General features: G+C 34.4%; 1 protein-coding gene across 1 annotated transcript in view; it reads left to right on the top strand.

The window, feature by feature from the left end:
- Positions 1–7,592: 7,592 nt before the first annotated feature.
- The window catches only part of LOC143256068 (uncharacterized), an 88,987-nt gene continuing 74,394 nt past the window's right edge, over positions 7,593–22,185 (top strand). Inside the window, exons 1-2 of the mRNA XM_076512743.1 lie at positions 7,593–8,833; positions 11,768–12,449. Of these exons, the coding sequence (XP_076368858.1) occupies positions 8,231–8,833; positions 11,768–12,449 (1,285 nt within the window). The 5' untranslated portion in view covers positions 7,593–8,230. The remainder of the gene's footprint in view (positions 8,834–11,767; positions 12,450–22,185) is intronic.

Genomic DNA, 22,185 nt, shown 5'->3' with positions numbered 1-22,185 from the left:
CGATTGGTAGATTACTTTAAGCAGTAACGCTATAAAATTTTCACAAAAGAGAAAAGGAGCGAAATGACCAAAATTTCAGCTAAAAATATTAAAACACCGATAAAATTTGGTGTTTATTTATAAGTTAGTTTAAATCCATAGTTATATCAATATAACCCTTATAAACCGCAATTAAGCAAAAAATAGGTTAAAATCTGTAGGGTCTAATGGTTAATTCACCTTGTTTAGATGTGCAATAACCTGTTTTCAGGGTTGAGGGTACTATCACACGTCTCACAAGGACAGTACGTTGAAATAAATAATATTTCTCTATTTGATCTCAGTAAATTCTGTGCAGTCCGTATGGTCGCAGTAAATCTCCCTAAAAACTGTGATATATCAACTAGCGGTTACAGGATGTCCTAAGAGACTCTATGGATATAGTTTAGTTCAGTAGTTTTGTAATACTTAAAACGTTTGATGAAACTCCAGAAATGTTCGCTGGTGATAAATAAAACTCTGTTACATGCATCTAGTTATGTAGTTACACTATTTACGTGACAATAGACAACCAGGGAGTGAGAGGAGCTATGTATGTCGTTTACTGAACAATTAAAGTGTGTAAGAAAAGAGAAGCTATATCGCCTACTAGACAACCAGTGTGAGAAAAGAGAGAAGCTATGTCGTCTACCTAACAACCAAAGTCTGTGAGAAGAGAGAAGCTATGTCGTCTACCTAACAACCAAAGTCTGTGAGAAGAGAGAAGCTATGTCGTCTACCTAACAACCAAAGTCTGTGAGAAGAGAGAAGCTATGTCGTCTACCTAACAACCAAAGTCTGTGAGAAGAGAGAAGCTATGTCGTCTACCTAACAACCAAAGTCTGTGAGAAGAGAGAAGCTATGTCGTCTACTCAACAACCAAAGTCTGTGAGAAGAGAGAAGCTATGTCGTCTACCTAACAACCAAAGTTTATGAGCAGATAGAAGCTTTATCGTATACTAGTCAACAAAGTACGAAAAAAGAGAAAAGCTGTGTCGTCTACCTAACAACCAAAGTCTGTGAGAAGAGAGAAGCTATGTCGCCTACAAGATAACCAACGTGTGAGAGACAGGAAGAAGCTATGTCGTTTTAAATATCCATGTTTGTAAAAAAAACTTAACCCTACTAGGAAGCAGTTATTTAACAAATTTTACCCAACATACATCATGACCAAACTTGTGATCACTTCCCCTAATGCGTCATTTTGCACTCAGATGTACTGCTAATTTAGATGTGGATGTATCTTTAAGCTATTGTGGCTTTGCCAGAGAAAATATGTTTTGCATAGTGTTTTAGGCTTAAATGTGTTTACATTTTTAAGTTTGCTGTAACTACGCATATATAAATTCATATTGTACAGATGGTGTAATGCGATGCATTTAAGTAAAACAAGACCAAATATACAATTGTATCTGACGAAACCCGTAATAGTTTGTTTTCAGGTAAAAGTCGGTGAACTTTTTTTTTTATACATGTTACGGTTGGTTAGTCAGTTATTAGGACCCGCTCCGCCTATTAAGAGCAGTGCACTTTCCATTGCAAAACATATAGACAGGTGTACAAACCGTGGAATGTCCATTTAGATTAACCAATTAGATTAGAGAGTTTGGATTTCATATGCTAAGAATATATCGTTCTTGGATTTAAAGAAACTCAAGGTACTTTGAGTGAAATAAACCACATGATCATACTGTGTTACCAAAGTGTCATGCTCAACATGCTAACGAAATAAACATAAACTATATCTTACTTTTAATTCCTTTCTATTTAACAAAATATAAAAATATTGAATGTACTCAATTCCTCTTGAGTGTAAGGACTTGTCACAAATTATAAAAAAAAATAGCAATAAATTTCGTATTACAAACCTTCAAATAATTAAAGATAATATTAACCATATATAGTTGTCTCTCCAGTGGCTCAGCGGTTAAACCAGATGGCTTAAAGCGCCACAAACTGAGTTTTGATACCAGTGGTGGATACAGAGAAACTATAGCTTTCTACTTAAATACACACAAACAAATACGAAGGTTGTATTGTTGAAATATTAGGTATTATATATGTAAAAATAACATTAATTACAATGTGTCTTAAAATGGGAAGCAAGTGAATGGTGGACAAACAAATAATTGTTCTTGTTTTCAACAGTAGACGAATGAATAATTGTTTTTATTTTAAAAAGTATATGAACAAATAATTGTTCTTGTTTCTAGCAGTATAGGAACAAAATAACTGTTCTTGTTTCTAGCAGTATAGGAACAAAATAACTGTTCTTGTTTTTATCAGTATACGAACAAACAATTGTTTTTGTTTTCAACAGTAGACGAATGAATAATTGTTCTTATTGATAAAACTTAAGAAAAAATATTTTCTCATGATACTATAATAATGAAAGATGTGGATAATACCTAAATGTGGTACGAGAATAAGTTAGAGATTTCTCAAAATTATCAATGCGTGAAAAAAAAGTTTTGTTCCTGGGGTTAATGTATGGCTCACATGGATGAATTTTACCTTCTTTTTTTTTTCCACTTTCAGTGGTCCTGAATTATGGTAGCTGGCACTTACATTACATACCAAGATTTAAAAAGGTGGTAAAGCGTGCCATCTTAGACCATTTGAAAAAATAAACAATACCTAAAGTAACATATTCAAAACAGGAAACAAATGATAATTAATGAAAACTACATATTGGGTTTGTGACATCTAAACTGGGATGAGACATACTTTGGTCAACTAGTTCGGGAGTCAAATATATTTCATATGACTCCTGCTGACAACATCCATGAGATTAAGATATTTTTAACAAAGAAGAAATAGACTGTGGGGAAGTTTGATCTATTTATACAGAAACTGTAAACAGGTGCAATGATTTCATGTGTTTTTCGTTAAGCACAACGCCACATAATGAGCTATATCAGTCATATTCCCACAACGCTTATCAAAACGCTATTTTCAGCGTTATAAGCCCTCAGACCCGCCGTTGAGCCATCGAAAATTCCAGAACAGCATACTATTGTTCATTGGTGTTGAAAAAATTCGTGTGGCAGATGCTTCAGACTCGAATCTATCACACAGCCCATCACGGAAAGTTGCTACTTTATTATAATACCTTTCTAAGAGAAATAGCTTTAAAAACTAGTGTTATTATGCTTTTAAACATCTTAAAAAGTATGTGGTTCTCCTCTCGACAAACCAAAAAAATATTTATTGACTCCATTGATCTCTCTAGAAATTGTAAGAGGTGAGCAAGCAGAACTAAACACAGGCTGTTTATGTGTTATCACACTGACAACCGTTGTTACGCAACGCTTCTATTTGTTCCATACTGAGTAATTTAAAACATCACATTCACGGATCGTCAATCTTTTAGTAGAAAACATGCGTAACAGAGGTGTTACTTGTATTTATTCACCCCTTTTACTTTTGATACTCTGAATACGTAGTCATGACTGCACAAACTTTATGAAAATATTTCGCAACGTTTAAGTTCTGAATGATCGCCTCCTAATCTGAGCAAGTTAAAAGATGTTTGGTTAATACTAGCCTCAACAGCAAAGTTAAAACAGAACAATAGCATCATTTTAATAATTACAGATCCCCTTCCCTGTCTCTTCCATTCCTCTCCTTCCCCGTACTTATGTTGAATATATTATAATCTTCACACCATAAAAAAAGTGCCCGACCAGCTCTACTTAACTGGGTATGAGGTCAACATTCTACAGAAGGGCGTTTTGCCCAGTGTCTCTGCCTCGTTAATTCAGTTAAAGTTATAAAAGTGTAATAAAACAAAAGGTGTAGCGATTCTGCGAATCCTTCTGATAAGGCATTAAAATGTACATTTTTTTTTAGAAGACTTTAACTAATTTTACTTTACATTTGTCGTCTCGTAAAATAAAAATTTTCTTGTGGTTGAAAATAAGATTTTCTGGTCTAACGTAAACGAAAGTCTAAAAGGAAAAAAACTTGAAACAGTGAAGAACTACCATATAAACGAATGATAGAAATATGGTTTAGCATTCTTTCAAGTACAAAGGTATTGCTGATAGTCTATCATATGTAAATATGACCGATATTCGAGGTCCTGAATTCCTTGTCACAGCTGATAAACTATTGTCGTTCACAAGACCGTTTTCTTCAACCACTGAGAACAATTTATAAGTAAAGTTGGCCGTTTTTTTAAACGCTTGTCTGGTTCAAATCAAAACTGTGATTCTTTCATTTGGGATTCCGCACATTATTCTTACGATTAAGTAAACTGCAAGTAAACAATAATTATATCACAAACAAGTCCAAGATACGATCTCTCAACTTACTGTTGTCCTGTGACTCACGGCATTATCATTGTTGGCCCGGCGTGTCCATGTGAGTTCGACTTGTAATCCAAGAGTGGCGGGTTCGAATCCACGTTGCACCAAACATGATCACCTTTTCAGCCGTTGGGACGTTAAAATGTTACGGTCAATTCCATTATTCGTTGGTAAAAGAGTAGCCCAAGAGTTAGTGGTGGGTGGTGATGACCAGCTGCCTTCCCTCTAGTCTTACACTGCTAAATTAGGGAATGTTAGCCCAGATAGCCCTCGAGTAGCTTTACGCGAAATTCAAAAACAAACAAGCAATTATCACTGTTGATTACACGAAATAATCCAACTATTTGTTAACTAAGATGCCAGAAGGTAGAAAATATTTAAAGAGTCTAAATGTTGTTTTTTTTATTCTTATTTATAGATGACGAACTTTTATATGTCATACATGACTTTTGTTGTGCTAATTAAACATATCAACTGTAAACGGGTCTTAAGTATATTCTATTCTGATAAAAAAAAAAAAAACGTTGTTTGCGCCAGTGGTACCTGTTATTGGTGTTTGTATTTTGTTTGAGTCAGTGGTATCTGTTATTGGTGTTTGTATTTTGTTTGAGTCAGTGATATCTGTTTTTGGTATTTGTATTTTCTTTGAATCAGTGGTATCTGTTATTGGTGTTTGTATTTTGTTTGAATAAGTGATATCTGTTTTTGGTATTTGTATTTTGTTTGAGTTTGTGGTATCTGTTATTAGTGTTCGTATTTTGTTTAAGTCAGTAGTACATGGTATTAGTGTTTCTATTTTACTTACGTTAGTGGTACTTATTATTGGTATCTCTATCTTATTTGCGTCAGTGGTACCTGTTATTGTTACTTGTATTTATTTTAACTAATATTAAACCCATCTTTTCTGTTGGCCATCATCCGTTCTAACTATCGACAGGCCAAACAGATTTGGCCTTTTTTTTTCAGTTATAAGTGGTCAAGATATTCTTATGTGCAGATCGTATACAGCTATATTTCATGTTTGATGAATAATGTTATATATATGTCCACATTAAACAAAGCGCCCATCTTTAAGAGTTACATGCTGTTTATTCATTTCTTTAGGAGCTTTATTTTCTACTGTATAACAACCTTGTTTTAAACACTTTCTGGATTATTACCAACTTTCGTTTCCCTGTTGGTCATTTTGATCATTTCTTTCTAGCAACTTGGAGGACCTCAAATGTCTTCACATTGTGATAGTCACATTGTAGCAATTTAAAACTCTTATTAAAGTTAGGCCTTACTTTCTTTCTTTCATCTACAAGGTAACATTTCTGTTCGGACAGTACATGGGTCATTTCTATCAGCCCTATTACTTCTTACATATTGCCATAGCAATACAAGAATCTTGTAAAAAAAATCCCCTGGGTTAATTATAGAAATTTTTGTAACAGCATTTGACCTTTCTTCATCTTCATAACAGTCATTGTAATACTTGTCATGGTCTTTAAAAAGGAAAAAAAAAGGTTCTATCCCTAAGACTTCGTAATTCTTTTTTCCTTTTCATGGTAAACACTAGGTTATTATTTTTGAATTTCGCGCAAAGCTACACGAAAGCCATCTGTGCTAGCCGCCCTTAATTTAACAGTGTAAGACTAGAGGGAAGGCAACTATTCATCACCATCAACCGCCAACTCTTGGGCTACTCTTTTACCAACGAATAATGTGATTGATCGAAAACATTATAACGCCCCCACGGCTGAGAGGGCGAACATGTTTGGTGTGAAAGGGATTCGAACCATCTGGCCATGAGAGCCTAACACTAGTATTTAAGCATATTTACTCTCGTTGATAGGGTCCTTCATTCACGTTTTGTTCCCGTAAAATAATATACTGCTCTTTGAGTCGTTGTGATTTTGGGGTTTTGCAAACGTTAAACCCTCTTTTATACTATTTAATAATTCCTCTTACGTTCTCTTGGTCTTACATTCTTTCCTGCTTGGTAAATATTTGTATTCGATTTCCGATAATTTAATTTTTTTTTCTTCTTTTCGTATACTTTAGTAATTTTACCTTTAATTTACAGTTCACGTTGTGGTAATCTCTATGACTTAATATTTTTGCCTTATGTTTGGAAACAGCCTTATTTTCAAAGTTTCGGAGTCTTTTAAACGTGTCTCCTGCTGATACAGCAGTAAGTCTTCGGATTTACAACGCTAAAATCAGGGGATTCGATTCCCCTCGGTGAACTCAGCAGATAGCCCGATGTGGCTTTGCTATAAAGAAATACACATACACGCATTTTATAAATGTTTGTCGTATCGACTGTTTAGTAAAAATGTTTCAGACAAATCCTTGGTAGTGAAGATCATGACATGATGGTAGTTTATACCTGACAATATTCAGGCCCAAAAGATTCTGTTTTGGGTTTTTATTCATCCGTGTTCTTTTTTTTTTTCGCTTTACGAACGTAATACACTTTCTCTCGTTTTACCACATCGTCTTGCTCAAGATATGTACAAATTCTCTAGCGAATACTGATGGGACGAGGGTAAATCTACGAATTTTTAATACTAAAGTCCAGGGAGAACACAGAAGATAGCCTAACGTATCTTTTCTCTAAAACAAACGAGCGTTTCCTCAAATGTTTATAATTTAAAAAAAAAAACATATTTCACCATTTTCCCAGAATTTTATAAAATGTGAAACCAAAAAGTCGTATATGAAACAACTTTTATTTCTTAGTAAATGACATAAGAAACAATGTGTCTAAAACCTGAATACAGCAAATATTTTTGTTTTGTTAATTTTGGTTGGAGACTTCGGAGTTTTAAAACTATACGTTTGTTACATGATTGACATGTGTATTATAAAAATGTTTTCGTTGTTTAAAAAATAATCGACCTTCCACTGTTTGTTCGTATATTCTGTTACTAGTCACTTGAAAATATTACACGTAGATAGATAGATAGCACTGTATAATAAGTTGACTGAACTTGAATCATCCACAACTGATATATAAAGTTTACCTTTGGGCTATTAGTTCACGCCTGTCTATAAAACAAAGACACTAGAGAGTTGTTAGAACCCATACCACTGTCTTTGTGATTGTATCATCACTTCAATAGAAGTTGTTATTTATTATCTATCGAGAATGCTTTAGAATAAAGAGGAAAGGTCCACATCTTCTAAGTCACGGCACCAGGTGGGGTAGAACGGGGCGAACTACGACAGCTATAAGAATGAATACTATTAACGTGCTAATGCGCACATGCGTTCTGAGTTGGTGGAACAGGTTTGGCGGCAAGATACAAAGCACACAAACCACCTTGCTGTCATTAATAGTGTGGCTTTAGCTTCGTCGGGTATCCCAGTCATTGAGAACGGCAGCCTGCGGGATCCGCCACAACACGGCCCGGTTCGACCGCTTTCGAGCACGTGATCACCGAGACTCGTTCACCCATCATCATCGCATTCCTGTGTGCCGGGAAGGTAGGGAAGATCATCCAGGTTAAAAAGTTTTATCAGGTCAGTCAGTCAGCACAGGGGGAGGCACGAGTAACCCTGGCCTACTGGCACTAGTACCTACAGTTTGAAGCCCGAGGCGCTGCCACTAACCCGTCTGGCCGCCGACCTCTTATTGCATGTAGCCTGCATTGATGGCCAGTTAGACTTACTGACACACTAGCTCGCTATCGAGCATTTCTGGTCCAAACTTAACTTATGTCGGACGCTACCTTTGAACAAGAAGACAGTAGCACCAAGACTTAAGAGAACAGTAAAGAGAGAGAAAAAGAGTTAACTTCGATAATCTGAAATACGAGGAACTGAAGCACCGTATCCATCTTTTGTAACAAATAAGTCGTTAATTTCTAAAATATTTCAAAATAAGAAGACAAAACACCTAACTCTGAAAATTTATGACCAACGCACGCGCAATGCTGCACGTGCCACCGCCACTGATGGACAAGGTATCCAGTCACACTGCATGGGCCTACAATAAACAAGGAGGATGGTCTGTCATAGAGAGAAGAAGCCGCATTAGACCAGAAAGATCGAATCGTCGTAATGTCCAAAAACTTACATGGCGAAACTCAGACTGGGTAAAAGGGTTTCCAAAGGACATGGACAGTCGGGTAGCCAGTATGACGATAGCCGATGTCAGTCCGGGAGTTGCCATACAAAGGGTCATCTTTCTCTACGATAATTTCCAATATCGCGAGGCTGCTAATTTCATCAATCGCTTAAACTATTCCACCTTTAAAGCCATCTTAGCAGAACTTCCAATCGATGTTTTTGTGGACACAGTACCTCACAGTTTACCAGTTCTAGAAGCTCTGTACGCAAAGGTGTTTTTGTCTGATGGCTTGAACTTTACTGTAAAGCTTCTTCGGCCACAAGGAGTTGTCATGCAGATGGTGAAACTTTTTGCTCAGCACGAGGACACCCAGAACCCCAGCAGTGTTCCTGCGGAATTAGACTCAGCTCATCCTTACGTATCTTCCTGTAAGAAACTTCTGAAGGTAGGTCGCTTTCTCTTCCAGCCTCTTTAAAAAAAAACAAACTAAATAATAGATAATTCAACGCCAGTTTTTAGGGTAAGAGTTTTCGAGAAAGGAATTTTTAGGTTTCGTAAAAAATACACCTCATATCGTAAAAAGATAACCGGAAAGTGGGCAGTAACTGAAAAGGTCTATAAATAGTGTTTAGTTTGTTAATTAGCAGTTCTTGCTTCAAGAAACCGTACACGGTTATTTAGTACGAAGAGTTTCATATTGCGTAGTATTAATTAATTAAAATCGTATTCAGACCACTTCAGATAAGCTTTACAATTTCGAAATATAATGGGAAAAAAATATTCAGTTCCAAGAAATTTAGACCGGTATTAATTAATTAAGATTATATTCAGATTGTCTTAAGTTCCCCTACATTTAGTTTTATAATTTCGGTTTATAATAATGGAAAAAAATGCTCAGTTGCAAGAAATTTAGACCGGTTTTAATTAATTGAGATTATATTCAGATTGTCTCAAATCAAGTTCCCCTACATTTAGTTTTATAATTTCAGATTATAATAAGAGAAAAAATGTTTAGTTGAAAAAACTTCAAACTGTGTGATTTTAATTAATTAAGATTATATTCAGCTCTGTCTGTTTTATGCTTTGCGATCGTAGTACTCTTTCTTTCGTTTTATGACAAATCGTCCAGCGAATACCAGAGGGACGACGGTAAATTTACATATTTGCAACGCTAAAATCCAGGGCAGATACAGCAGATAGCCTAATGTGGCTTTGCTCTGAAACAAACAAGCATTTCTTCAAATACACACACTTTTTTTTAAATATTATTCTACGAGTTTTAAAAATCTTTAGAAAATGCGAAACGAAAAAGTCGTTTTTAAAACATCTTTCTGTTTCATGTCAAGCTTATCTGCATTTAGCTTTAAAATTTCGAAGTTGTTTGTTTGTTTGTAGTGGAATTTCGCACAAAGCTACATGAGGGCTATCTGCGCTAGCTGTGTTTAATTTAGCAGTGTAAGACTAGACGAAAGGCAGCTAGTCATTACCACCCATCGCCAACACTTGGGCTACTCTTTTACCAACGAATAGTGGGATTGACCGTCACATTATAACAGCCTCACGGCTGAAAAAAGACGAACATATTTTGGTGTGACGGAGATTCGAACCTACGACTCTTAGATTGCAAGTCGAGCACGCACTCTAACCATCTGGCCATGCCGAGCCCAAATGACAGTCTTTCGTTCTGTTTGGAGGATCGAATAACTCATCAGCAAAAACTGATAAATGTTCAGATTTTGTTTTACTCGAAAACTTGTTTTTGAAATGTGTAATAAAATAATTTCATGTCTTTTCTTATAACAAAGCCACATCGGACTATCTGCTGAGCTCAGCGAGGGGATCGAACCCTTTACTTTAGCGTTATAAATCCGGAGACATACCGCTGTACTAGGGAGGGGCGAATAATTTCATCACTTTACATAGATAACACTGTGACTTATTCCCCATAATTATGACTGCCATATGTTTTGTAAAGTGTCTCGTCTATAAGATGTGAAACTTAATACATTATGTAAAACTTCTCGTCTGTAAGGTGTGAAAGTTGGTATATTATGTAAAACTTCTCGTCTTTAAGGTGTGAAACTTAATATATCATGTAAAACTTCTCGTCTGTAAGGTGTGAAACTTGATGATAGCAAAAGGTCGCTCAAGTAAATTAGATCCTCATGATGACTTGTAAGAAGTTTTATTACGGATCTTTATATATAATTCATATCAATAAATAAAATAACTCTATATCAGTATATAACGTGTATATATATATATATATATATACATACATGTGCCATTATTATACCGTGTAATGATATCCAGATTAAAATATGCAAAAAGTAAATATAACCTTCGTAAACTGATACCGATGAAACGGAATTCCAGTAATTCGTATTTAAACCCAATAGGCTAATCTTGTCCAATAAAATAGAAGCTAAGAGTACATCGTCTTTTTTTACACATGTTATTCGGTATAAACTCAGAATTTTGTTCTGATCTGACAACTAAAAATTTCCACATCTAAGTGCGCATACGTGCGCACTTCATTTCATCAGATGCAAACAAAAGGTGGGTGTGAGTATACTTTAGTAGACATTGTGTACAACAGCATATTAACGTTTTAAAAAAAGTCTATTATAAGGATGCCCGGTATGGCCAGGTGGTTAAGGCACTCGAATCCTACTCTGAGGGTCGTGGGTTCTAATTCCCGTCATACCAAACATGCTCGCATTTTCAGCCGTGAGGGCGTTAAAATGTGTCGGTAAATCCCACTTTTCGTTGGTAAAATTCGTTGAATTTCGCGCAAAGCTATACCAGAGCTATCTGCGCTAGCCGTCTCTAATTTAGCAGTGTAAGACAACAAGGAAGGCAGCTAGTTCATCACCACCCACCGCCAACTCTTGGGATTGACCATCACATTATAACGCCCTTACGACTGAAAGGGCGAACATGTTTGATGTGACGGGGAGTCAAACCCGCGATCCTCAGAGAATGAGCCGAGTGCCTTAACCACCTGGCCATGCCGGGCTCAACTTGAAGAGCTTTTAATTGAGCGAAACTTGTCGTAGGCATTGGTTATGGCAAATATAGTGTGATTAAAATACAATTATTTTAATTTTTTTCAATTCTTGAAACTCTCTAAAAAGACTTCATCAAGAATGCAGTGTTACGAATATATTAAGTCTAATGTAATATTATAAGTACAGTTGATGTAAAACAGTAAGTTCAACACAGCATGTAAAGCAGAACTATTTTATGTTCAAATCAGTAAGTAGATTAATACGCCTATCAGTCATTTTCTTTATTTATAATCTCATTTATCTTGTAAATAAGAACTTTTTGTGCAAAATTGACGGTACTCTGATTTCTTTTTTTTATATACGCCCAGGTTATTGTGCTATCAGAACCTCATACAAAAAAACAGTTGCATGGCCGCAAGAAGGCACTGGACAAGGCTATTGCTGGCCTAGGGCAACACGGCATGGTAGGTACCTCAGATGATACGCTGATGAACCTTCATGATGCCCTGAAAATGGAGTTTGAACGCGTTATTCACCAATATAAGATTGCAGTGCAGAAGTTGGACGAGTTAAGCCTAGCCCCCAAACAGCCCATAGCAAGGTCTCTCTCACATGGCCCAGCCCCAACCAAAGCCAGTCACCAACGACAGCTTAGTCTTAGGCAAGACGAAATCCAAGAACGACTGATCAAAAACAAATCCCTTCTGAATGTCATCGAGCCCACTCTCACGAACCACTCCTTGGAAATGCTGTTGAACGTACTACAGAAACGTATCGAGTTCGACAAAGACGTTCTTTTCCAGTTCACCCAACTACGTAAAGAAATTAAAGATGTCAATCTCAGCTCCATTGTTGCTCCAGTGTTGATGAGGTTCTCCCACGGTTGCAAAGAAGTCTTGGATTTAATGAAAGAAGTGGCGGAAGATGATGATGATGACAGTAGCGACATCTCTGGCTACCACAGTGACTCGGACTCAGCCATTGTGATGATGAGTGGAAACTCACCCTATGCTTCTGGGAACAGGCAGTACAACATCCTGTACCACTCAAGTAAGACTTTCCCATTGTTAGTACATTACCATTTTCTACTGTGTAAAAATGTAATTAGAGATTACATTATTTTCTTATAATTAATTAACTACGTCTGGAAGTTCATTACCCAAATCTAAATTTTCAAGGTTGATATAGAAAAAGTTTTATTTTACGAGGAGACAAATCTAACAAAATCCATTCATGGGATACACATGTTATATAGTTGTAGGAAAAAAAAAATTATATCACACAGGAAAACACTCGATGTAAGTAACATGACGCTAATGACGGACAAGCAGGTAAAGTGAATCTGTATTTGGAACATATCAAGCAAAAGCTTGCAATAACTGGGACTTTAAATGAAAGGAGTGCAATAATTACGACTGTAAATGATAGGTGTACCTTTAATTAAAAACAAATATTAGTACAAGGACAATGGAAGTGTGGAACTATCAACCTAGAGGCCAGTTTGACAAACTGTGAATCTTATGATCTATGGTATGTGTACCGTTAGAGCAAAGATGCGTTCCACACTCTGAAGCCGTAGGTACTACGTGGTAACGGTCAGTCACAGTCAAATACTAAGAGTAAGTAGAGGGCGCTATTGACTGTCTCTCTCTTTCTCTCTTTCTAGTATATTAGGTCAAAACGAAGGAGAGCTAACCAGGCAGGACTTTTGTATAAGGAACAGCTAACCACAAAGGTTTTCCTTTTTGTAACTTTATGCGAAATATCAAAAACAAACAATAACGTTACTCAACAATGGTCCATATTTCTTGTTTTTTAATCAAATAAGTTATTGTCGTAGAGCAAAGTAGCACAAAGGGCACTATTTGCGTTGTGTCCGCCGCGGAGATAAAACCTTGAATGCTCTCATTATGAACCCTCAAGAACACACATGAGATACCGCAGAACCACATCTTACTTTTTTGAAACAGTTTTCTTATTGTTATAGATGGAACCTTCATCGTTTTGGGGTGAAAACATCATTTGTTTCGTAAATATTTATGACATTCGTTTGTATCAGGATAACAAAACATATTTGTGTTATTTAAAATTCACAATTGTTACTAATAAGAACCTAGGCAGGACTGTGGTGCTCTTGCTGTTTTAGCCACTTCCGAATCAAACGTACATCACAATCTGTTTAAGTTTAAGATATGGCATTTTTAATAAAGTCTCTTATTTAAAAATGAAAAGAAAAACACAACTGCTCCGTGCTATTGTTTGAAGAGCCATGATTTTGAACAGTAAATGAAACATTTCGGAATTATCCTTGTAATCAGTGAACACTACTGTAATCGCATGTACGCTTTGATTTCGTAAAGTTTTTTATTTTTAAAACTCTACAGTTACAAATAACTAAATGTCAAACATACAAAACAGTTACTGCTCTATAATGATATAATTTTTGTTTATATTATTCTCAATAATAGAAACTATTCAAAACTCTGAAGTTATGTATAACTAAATGTCAAACATATGAAATAGTTGCAGTGCTCAATAACGATCTAGTTTTCAGTTGTTGTTTTTCTCAACAATAGAAACTATTCAAAACTCTGAAGTTATGTATAACTAAATGTCAAACATATGAAATAGTTGCAGTGCTCAATAATGATATAGTTTTCAGTTGTTGTTTTTCTCAACAATAGAAACTATTCAAAACTCTGAAGTTATGTATAACTAAATGTCAAACATATGAAATAGTTGCAGTGCTCAATAACGATCTAGTTTTCAGTTGTTGTTTTTCTCAACAATAGAAACTATTCAAAACTCTGAAGTTATGTATAACTAAATGTCAAACATATGAAATAGTTGCAGTGCTCAATAACGATCTAGTTTTTAGTTGTTGTTTTTCTCAACAATAGAAACTATTCAAAACTCTGAAGTTATGTATAACTAAATGTCAAACATATGAAATAGTTGCAGTGCTCAATAACGATCTAGTTTTTAGTTGTTGTTTTTCTCAACAATAGAAACTATTCAAAACTCTGAAGTTATGTATAACTAAATGTCAAACATATGAAATAGTTGCAGCGCTCAATAACGATCTAGTTTTAGTTGTTGTTTTTCTCAACAATAGAAACTATTCAAAACTCTGAAGTTATGTATAACTAAATGTCAAACATATGAAATAGTTGCAGTGCTCAATAACGATCTAGTTTTCAGTTGTTGTTTTTCTCAACAATAGAAACTATTCAAAACTCTGAAGTTATGTATAACTAAATGTCAAACATATGAAATAGTTGCAGTGCTCAATAACGATCTAGTTTTTAGTTGTTGTTTTCTCAACAATAGAAACTATTCAAAACTCTGAAGTTATGTATAACTAAATGTCAAACATATGAAATAGTTGCAGTGCTCAATAACGATCTAGTTTTTAGTTGTTGTTTTTCTCAACAATAGAAACTATTCAAAACTCTGAAGTTATTATAACTAAATGTCAAACATATGAAATAGTTGCAGTGCTCAATAACGATCTAGTTTTCAGTTGTTGTTTTTCTCAACAATAGAAACTATTCAAAACTCTGAAGTTATGTATAACTAAATGTCAAACATATGAAATAGTTGCAGTGCTCAATAATGATATAGTTTTTAGTTGTTGTTTTTCTCAACAATAGAAACTATTCAAAACTCTGAAGTTATGTATAACTAAATGTCAAACATATGAAATAGTTGCAGTGCTCAATAACGATCTAGTTTTCAGTTGTTGTTTTTCTCAACAATAGAAACTATTCAAAACTCTGAAGTTATGTATAACTAAATGTCAAACATATGAAATAGTTGCAGTGCTCAATAACGATCTAGTTTTCAGTTGTTGTTTTTCTCAACAATAGAAACTATTCAAAACTCTGAAGTTATGTATAACTAAATGTCAAACATATGAAATAGTTGCAGTGCTCAATAACGATCTAGTTTTTAGTTGTTGTTTTTCTCAACAATAGAAACTATTCAAAACTCTGAAGTTATGTATAACTAAATGTCAAACATATGAAATAGTTGCAGTGCTCAATAACGATCTAGTTTTTAGTTGTTGTTTTTCTCAACAATAGAAACTATTCAAAACTCTGAAGTTATGTATAACTAAATGTCAAACATATGAAATAGTTGCAGTGCTCAATAACGATCTAGTTTTCAGTTGTTGTTTTTCTCAACAATAGAAACTATTCAAAACTCTGAAGTTATGTATAACTAAATGTCAAACATACAAAACAGTTACTGCTCTATAATGATATAATTTTTGTTTATATTATTCTCAATAATAGAAACTATTCAAAACTCTGAAGTTATGTATAACTAAATGTCAAACATATGAAATAGTTGCAGTGCTCAATAACGATCTAGTTTTTAGTTGTTGTTTTTCTCAACAATAGAAACTATTCAAAACTCTGAAGTTATTATAACTAAATGTCAAACATATGAAATAGTTGCAGTGCTCAATAACGATCTAGTTTTCAGTTGTTGTTTTTCTCAACAATAGAAACTATTCAAAACTCTGAAGTTATGTATAACTAAATGTCAAACATATGAAATAGTTGCAGTGCTCAATAATGATATAGTTTTTAGTTGTTGTTTTTCTCAACAATAGAAACTATTCAAAACTCTGAAGTTATGTATAACTAAATGTCAAACATATGAAATAGTTGCAGTGCTCAATAACGATCTAGTTTTCAGTTGTTGTTTTCTCAACAATAGAAACTATTCAAAACTCTGAAGTTATGTATAACTAAATGTCAAACATATGAAATAGTTGCAGTGCTCAATAACGATCTAGTTTTCAGTTGTTGTTTTTCTCAACAATAGAAACTATTCAAAACTCTGAAGTTATGTATAACTAAATGTCAAACATATGAAATAGTTGCAGTGCTCAATAACGATCTAGTTTTCAGTTGTTGTTTTTCTCAACAATAGAAACTATTCAAAACTCTGAAGTTATGTATAACTAAATGTCAAACATATAAAATAGTTGCAGTGCTCAATAACGATCTAGTTTTCAGTTGTTGTTTTCTCAACAATAGAAACTATTCAAAACTCTGAAGTTATGTATAACTAAATGTCAAACATATGAAATAGTTGCAGTGCTCAATAACGATCTAGTTTTCAGTTGTTGTTTTTCTCAATAATAGAAACTATTCAAAACTCTGAAGTTATGTATAACTAAATGTCAAACATATGAAATAGTTGCAGTGCTCAATAATGATATAGTTTTTAGTTGTTGTTTTTCTCAACAATAGAAACTATTCAAAACTCTGAAGTTATGTATAACTAAATATCAAACATATGAAATAGTTGCAGTGCTCAATAACGATCTAGTTTTCAGTTGTTGTTTTTCTCAACAATAGAAACTATTCAAAACTCTGAAGTTATGTATAACTAAATGTCAAACATATGAAATAGTTGCAGTGCTCAATAACGATCTAGTTTTCAGTTGTTGTTTTTCTCAACAATAGAAACTATTCAAAACTCTGAAGTTATGTATAACTAAATGTCAAACATATGAAATAGTTGCAGTGCTCAATAACGATCTAGTTTTCAGTTGTTGTTTTTCTCAACAATAGAAACTATTCAAAACTCTGAAGTTATGTATAACTAAATGTCAAACATATGAAATAGTTGCAGTGCTCAATAACGATCTAGTTTTCAGTTGTTGTTTTTCTCAACAATAGAAACTATTCAAAACTCTGAAGTTATGTATAACTAAATGTCAAACATATGAAATAGTTGCAGTGCTCAATAACGATCTAGTTTTCAGTTGTTGTTTTTCTCAATAATAGAAACTATTCAAAACTCTGAAATTATGTATAACTAAATGTCAAACATAGAAAACAGTTACATTGCTCAATAATGATATAGTTTTTAGTTGTATTTCTCAACAATAGAAACTATTCAAAACGTTGGATAGTAAATTAATGTATGGTACATTTTCTGACTTTGTTACAAGTAAACTAAACCTTATAAACCTTGGGTTGGGAACATTTTTTTTAATCGATAGAAATTTTCTACATAATAAACAAAATTTAAAAATCATGCTCAACCAGGCTATGTGTGTCACTGAAACAATTCGTTATACTACAGATTTAAAAAAATTGTATTCAACCAGGTTACTACTTGGGTAAGAGTCGACGATCTGTTTTAACCTGGAGAACACAATTCATTCTAACCTTGAAACCCTGAACAGTACATAATATATACTGTAATTATACTATTATCATACTCTTTGTTCTAAATACCACTAAGCCCACGAATACGCATTATGTATAAATATACATAATTCTCTAATGTTGTGGTCTACTTGTAATAGAAATTGTGTTTTCAATGCTAAATAATTTACTTTAAGTGCATGAATTAGTGTCACGGTAAAACCTCTAAGAAATAAGTTCTGTGGGACAAATTGACTCTGAACTGAAGTGATAACAAGAAGTCGCACAGAAAGAAAGTTTAAAGATAGAAATAAAACTCTATTATTAAAAGCTGTTAAAAGAACAGCAGTGTTACGATGAACCAGAAATTAGCCAATGTCGTTGTCTGTTTGTATCAGTTCTCCGTGGCACTTGAACCTCTTCACAATGCTTTTGGGTAAAATAAGTTTCAAGCGAGTAGTCCCTAAATGTCCCAATTCGGTCTCCTAGTCCGTCCGCTTTCGAGAAATGCCTCGATCACGTCACGCCCTTACATCACAGAAGTGACCTTCCTCAAAGGTACTTGTCCGTTCTAATTTCAATATGGTTGAGCAACATGCGTCATGCAACAGGGTTAGAGCAAAGGTTGAAGGAATTCTAATAAAGTAGCGTTTTGAGCAGGGTGTTTGAAGGGCAACGACATGCAATTCAGCGTTTCTCAGTACAGGATTTGTGTGAACGTACAAGTGGAAAGGGCATTCACAATCAAGTGGAAAGGACATTCACAATGTTTAGAGATAAATATATTTGTTGATATTATAAAAAAATTATAAATTGCTCGTTTATAAAGTGCCCTAAAAATTTCATTTGCATCACATGTGAATAATTATCATGTGAATAATTATTATTTCTAGTGTACAAATGATGAAATAGTAAAGACAACAAAGTAACTGATGAATTAGTAAAGACAACAAAGTAACTGTTGAAATAGTAAAGACAACAAAGTAACTGTTGAAATAGTAAAGACAACAAAGTAACTGTTGAAATAGTAAAGACAACAAAGTAACTGTTGAAATAGTAAAGACAACAAAGTAACTGATGAAATAGTAAAGACAACAAAGTAACTGTTGAAATAGTAAAGACAACAAAGTAACTGTTGAAATAGTAAAGACAACAAAGTAACTGTTGAAATAGTAAAGACAACAAAGTAACTGTTGAAATAGTAAAGACAACAAAGTAACTGTTGAAATAGTAAAGACAACAAAGTAACTGTTTTTTATGAAGTTGATTGAAACTCGTAGGACCTTATAGTTTTCCAACATCAGCCAAAATAAACCAAAAACCAAAGTCAAATTAATCATATAAAAAGAGCACCATATCATCTAGCAAATCCTGGCATATAATACAGAATGATAGTTGTCATTAATAATGGGACCGGACGTTTTTTAGCTTACTGGACTCTAAATCAGATAGTACAGTCTATATTTCTCGTCTTGTTACTTACATTTAGGAGCTGTGTGTGAATTATAAGAGTTATAATCAAATCCAACCGTTCAATTAGAATAGTCCAAGATAAAGCGGTGGGTGCTGCTGGTTAATTATCTTCACTCTAGTTTCAATGTTTGGTGCGGCTAACGCAGATAGCCCTTGTGTAGCTTTGAGAGAATAACCAAAGCAATCACACCTAAAATAACGCAATCATTCGATAACTGTAGTGTAAGCACCACTTTCTTATATATATATATATATATAAACTTGTAATAATTCATTAAATTCTTGGACACAGCTACCGAATACACACCTTACCTCAACCTCTCCTCTTACGATGTCTGCAGTTTATTTGTGTCGTCTTTAAAAATACCTGTCACACCAAACATGCTCGCCATTTTAGCCATGGGGACGTTATAATATGACGGTCAATCCCACTGTTCGTTGATAAAAGAGTAGCCTAAGAGTTGGCGGTGGGTGATGATGACTAGCTGCCTTCCCTGTAGTCTTACACCGCTACATATGGGACAGCTAGCGCAGGTAGCCTTCGTGTAACTTTGTGCGAAATTCAAGACAAACCAAATCTTAAAAACAAAACCTAGATTTTTGTATTATTATAATTTTCAGTCGAAGTTAAATGTAGAAATGTAACTAAAAAAACAACCAATGATTCTTGATTTCCCCAAGATTCATCGTAGATCCACATTGATTTAGTTATTTGGTAGTATGTAAGGGCAGATCGAGTGAAGAAAATCAGAGTCTGATAGTAGGTTCGTTGTTAAAAGTTCATTTTTATAAAACTTAAATAAAAAACGACCTTTGCACTCCAGATAAATAAAAAAAATTATGTATTTTTATTTAAATCAATGTTTTCCCTTCGCTGCTTCTTCAGGGTTAATATTCTCGTACACGTAACAGTTGCGTCCCAGTTGCTAGGCGGCAAGTCAATGGGCTTATAAAGCTCAAAACAAAGGGTTAAGATGCCCGTTGTGGGCAAAGCACAGAGAGAACATTGTGTAGCTGTACGCATAACAACAAAGAAGCCAGCTGATTATCCTGATAATGAATAACAAATCAAGATAATAAGAACAGCGCATCTCAACATTAGCATTCCTTTTTTTTTGCAAGAAACCATCTAGTACCTTTGAAAAAATTTTAATTACCTGAATATTAGCTACTTATAGAAGTGTTTCACATATTTTTTTTAATACAGCGTGAGCTAGAATCACAATTATATTTCGAGAAATAATGAAAGAAAATTGTGAGCTGTCGTTTCTAAATATTGTTTCTACTTAAATTACGGTTTCGATTATTTTCTTATTTTTGTCAGGCGTAACTTGAGATCAGTGATTCCATCTGGATTAAACTTAAAAACGATCTTCGTTCTTTTAAAAGTAACGCTTGCCTGTTCCTTTTTAATATTTTGTCCACACATCGTCGATTGTTTGTTTGTTTTATTTCAAAGCCAAAAAAAATGAGTTCTCTGTGCTCTGTCTATCACGAAGTTTCGACCTCCGGATTTTAGCGTTGCTTACGTATGCTTGGGAGTTAGTTAAACGGAAATCGATAGAATTATACTCTTTTTTTTTTCGTCTACTTTACGTTTCAAGGTTCATTGTCCCTTCATGGAATACTTTTGATTGCTGATGAATGTAAACACCTTGTCCTAACAAACTAGTAATATTAATACTAGCATTTTGTACTCACTACAGTATCTTTCAGAGTATCGCTACTTTGAACTAAGAAAGAATTTAAGAGCTAGAAGCTATCTTGAATCGTGTGTGTGTGTGTGTCTTCGTGTCCGCTTAAAAAAACACACAAAAAATACGATTGTCACCAAACGTGACTTGCACCCTCCCTGAAGTGACATAGGAAGGTTGAGTATTCGGTGCTCAGATCTGACTCCTCTATGTCACTCTCTGGAGGCCTTTATGTCTTCTCCGTGCGTTGAACGGATTTGTCAGCTTGTATTCAATACATATAAAACTGCAGAATGTTGCTTGAGGCTTGTGGCGCCACACTCTGATTAGGAAGCAACACTAGTTATGTAGCCAGCGTGTAAAAGAAAAGAAAATGGCATCGGTGAATATCTCATAGTAATAATACACTGTTTTTGTTGTTTTCGTTGGTATATTCTAGAGAAATTCGTCACCGACTCTTATAATATTCATCATAATTCAGTGTTTCAGACGGCGCTATTTATATTGTGTTGTTGACTGAATCCTACTTATTACTGATATTTAAGGTCCAAAAATGTCTCCACCGGCTGACGCAGCATATACAAAACGTGTAGAAATAGGAGAGCAAATTTCTGTTCCAAATGAATACGGTTGATACTGTAAATATGAGAAACTTGTTTAGAAGAAATCGGGGGCCCATCGTGGCCAGGTGGTTACGGCGCTCGACTTGTAATCCGAGGATCACAATTTCGAATCCTTGTCACACCAAAGATGCTCTCCCTTTTAGCCGTGGGGGCGTTATAATGTGACGGTCAATCTTATTATTCGTTGGTAAAAGAGTAGCTCAAAAGTTGGTGGTGGGTGGTGATGACTAACTGCCTTCCATCTAGTCTTACACTACTAAATTAGGGACGGCTAGCACAGATAGCCCTCGAGTAGCTTTGCGCGAAATTCGAAACAAAACAAAATAAATCGGGACAAAATCATTTCTATACAGAAATCTTATTCAAACTTATGCATAATTAACAATTTCATATCTTCGATGATTAAAAAGGACAGAATTTAAATGTATAAAATGCACAATATATCGTCAACAGGTGTTAACCTAAAACACATAGTTTAGCAAAGCTTTAATAGAAGTATAATCCGTTGAGAAGTAACATGCTGATATCTAAGATGATCCGCTTAAGAGCAAAGCCTTATTGAGCTACTTAATGTGTCCACTTCGGGAAAATGGTTTCCGGAGATTATTACCGTTACATATATATTTTACCGTTACATTGGGATATAACTCATATCGTAATAACTTAAACGAAACGTAGAAGAGTTTCTTCGTAACGTTTCAGAATATATAATTATAAAAACGTGCACTTCAGGAAGAGCAACTGTTTGTTTGTTTTTAAATCATAAGAAACAACTTATACATTTTTTGTATGCTGTTATACTTTAAGACTTCTGGATTTCTAA

This window comes from Tachypleus tridentatus, chromosome 7 (genome assembly GCF_004210375.1).
Source record: "Tachypleus tridentatus isolate NWPU-2018 chromosome 7, ASM421037v1, whole genome shotgun sequence".
NCBI classification, from domain to species: domain Eukaryota; kingdom Metazoa; phylum Arthropoda; class Merostomata; order Xiphosura; family Limulidae; genus Tachypleus; species Tachypleus tridentatus.
The sequence above is the reverse complement of the archived record's forward strand: the minus strand, read 5'-3'. Positions and strand labels throughout refer to the sequence as shown.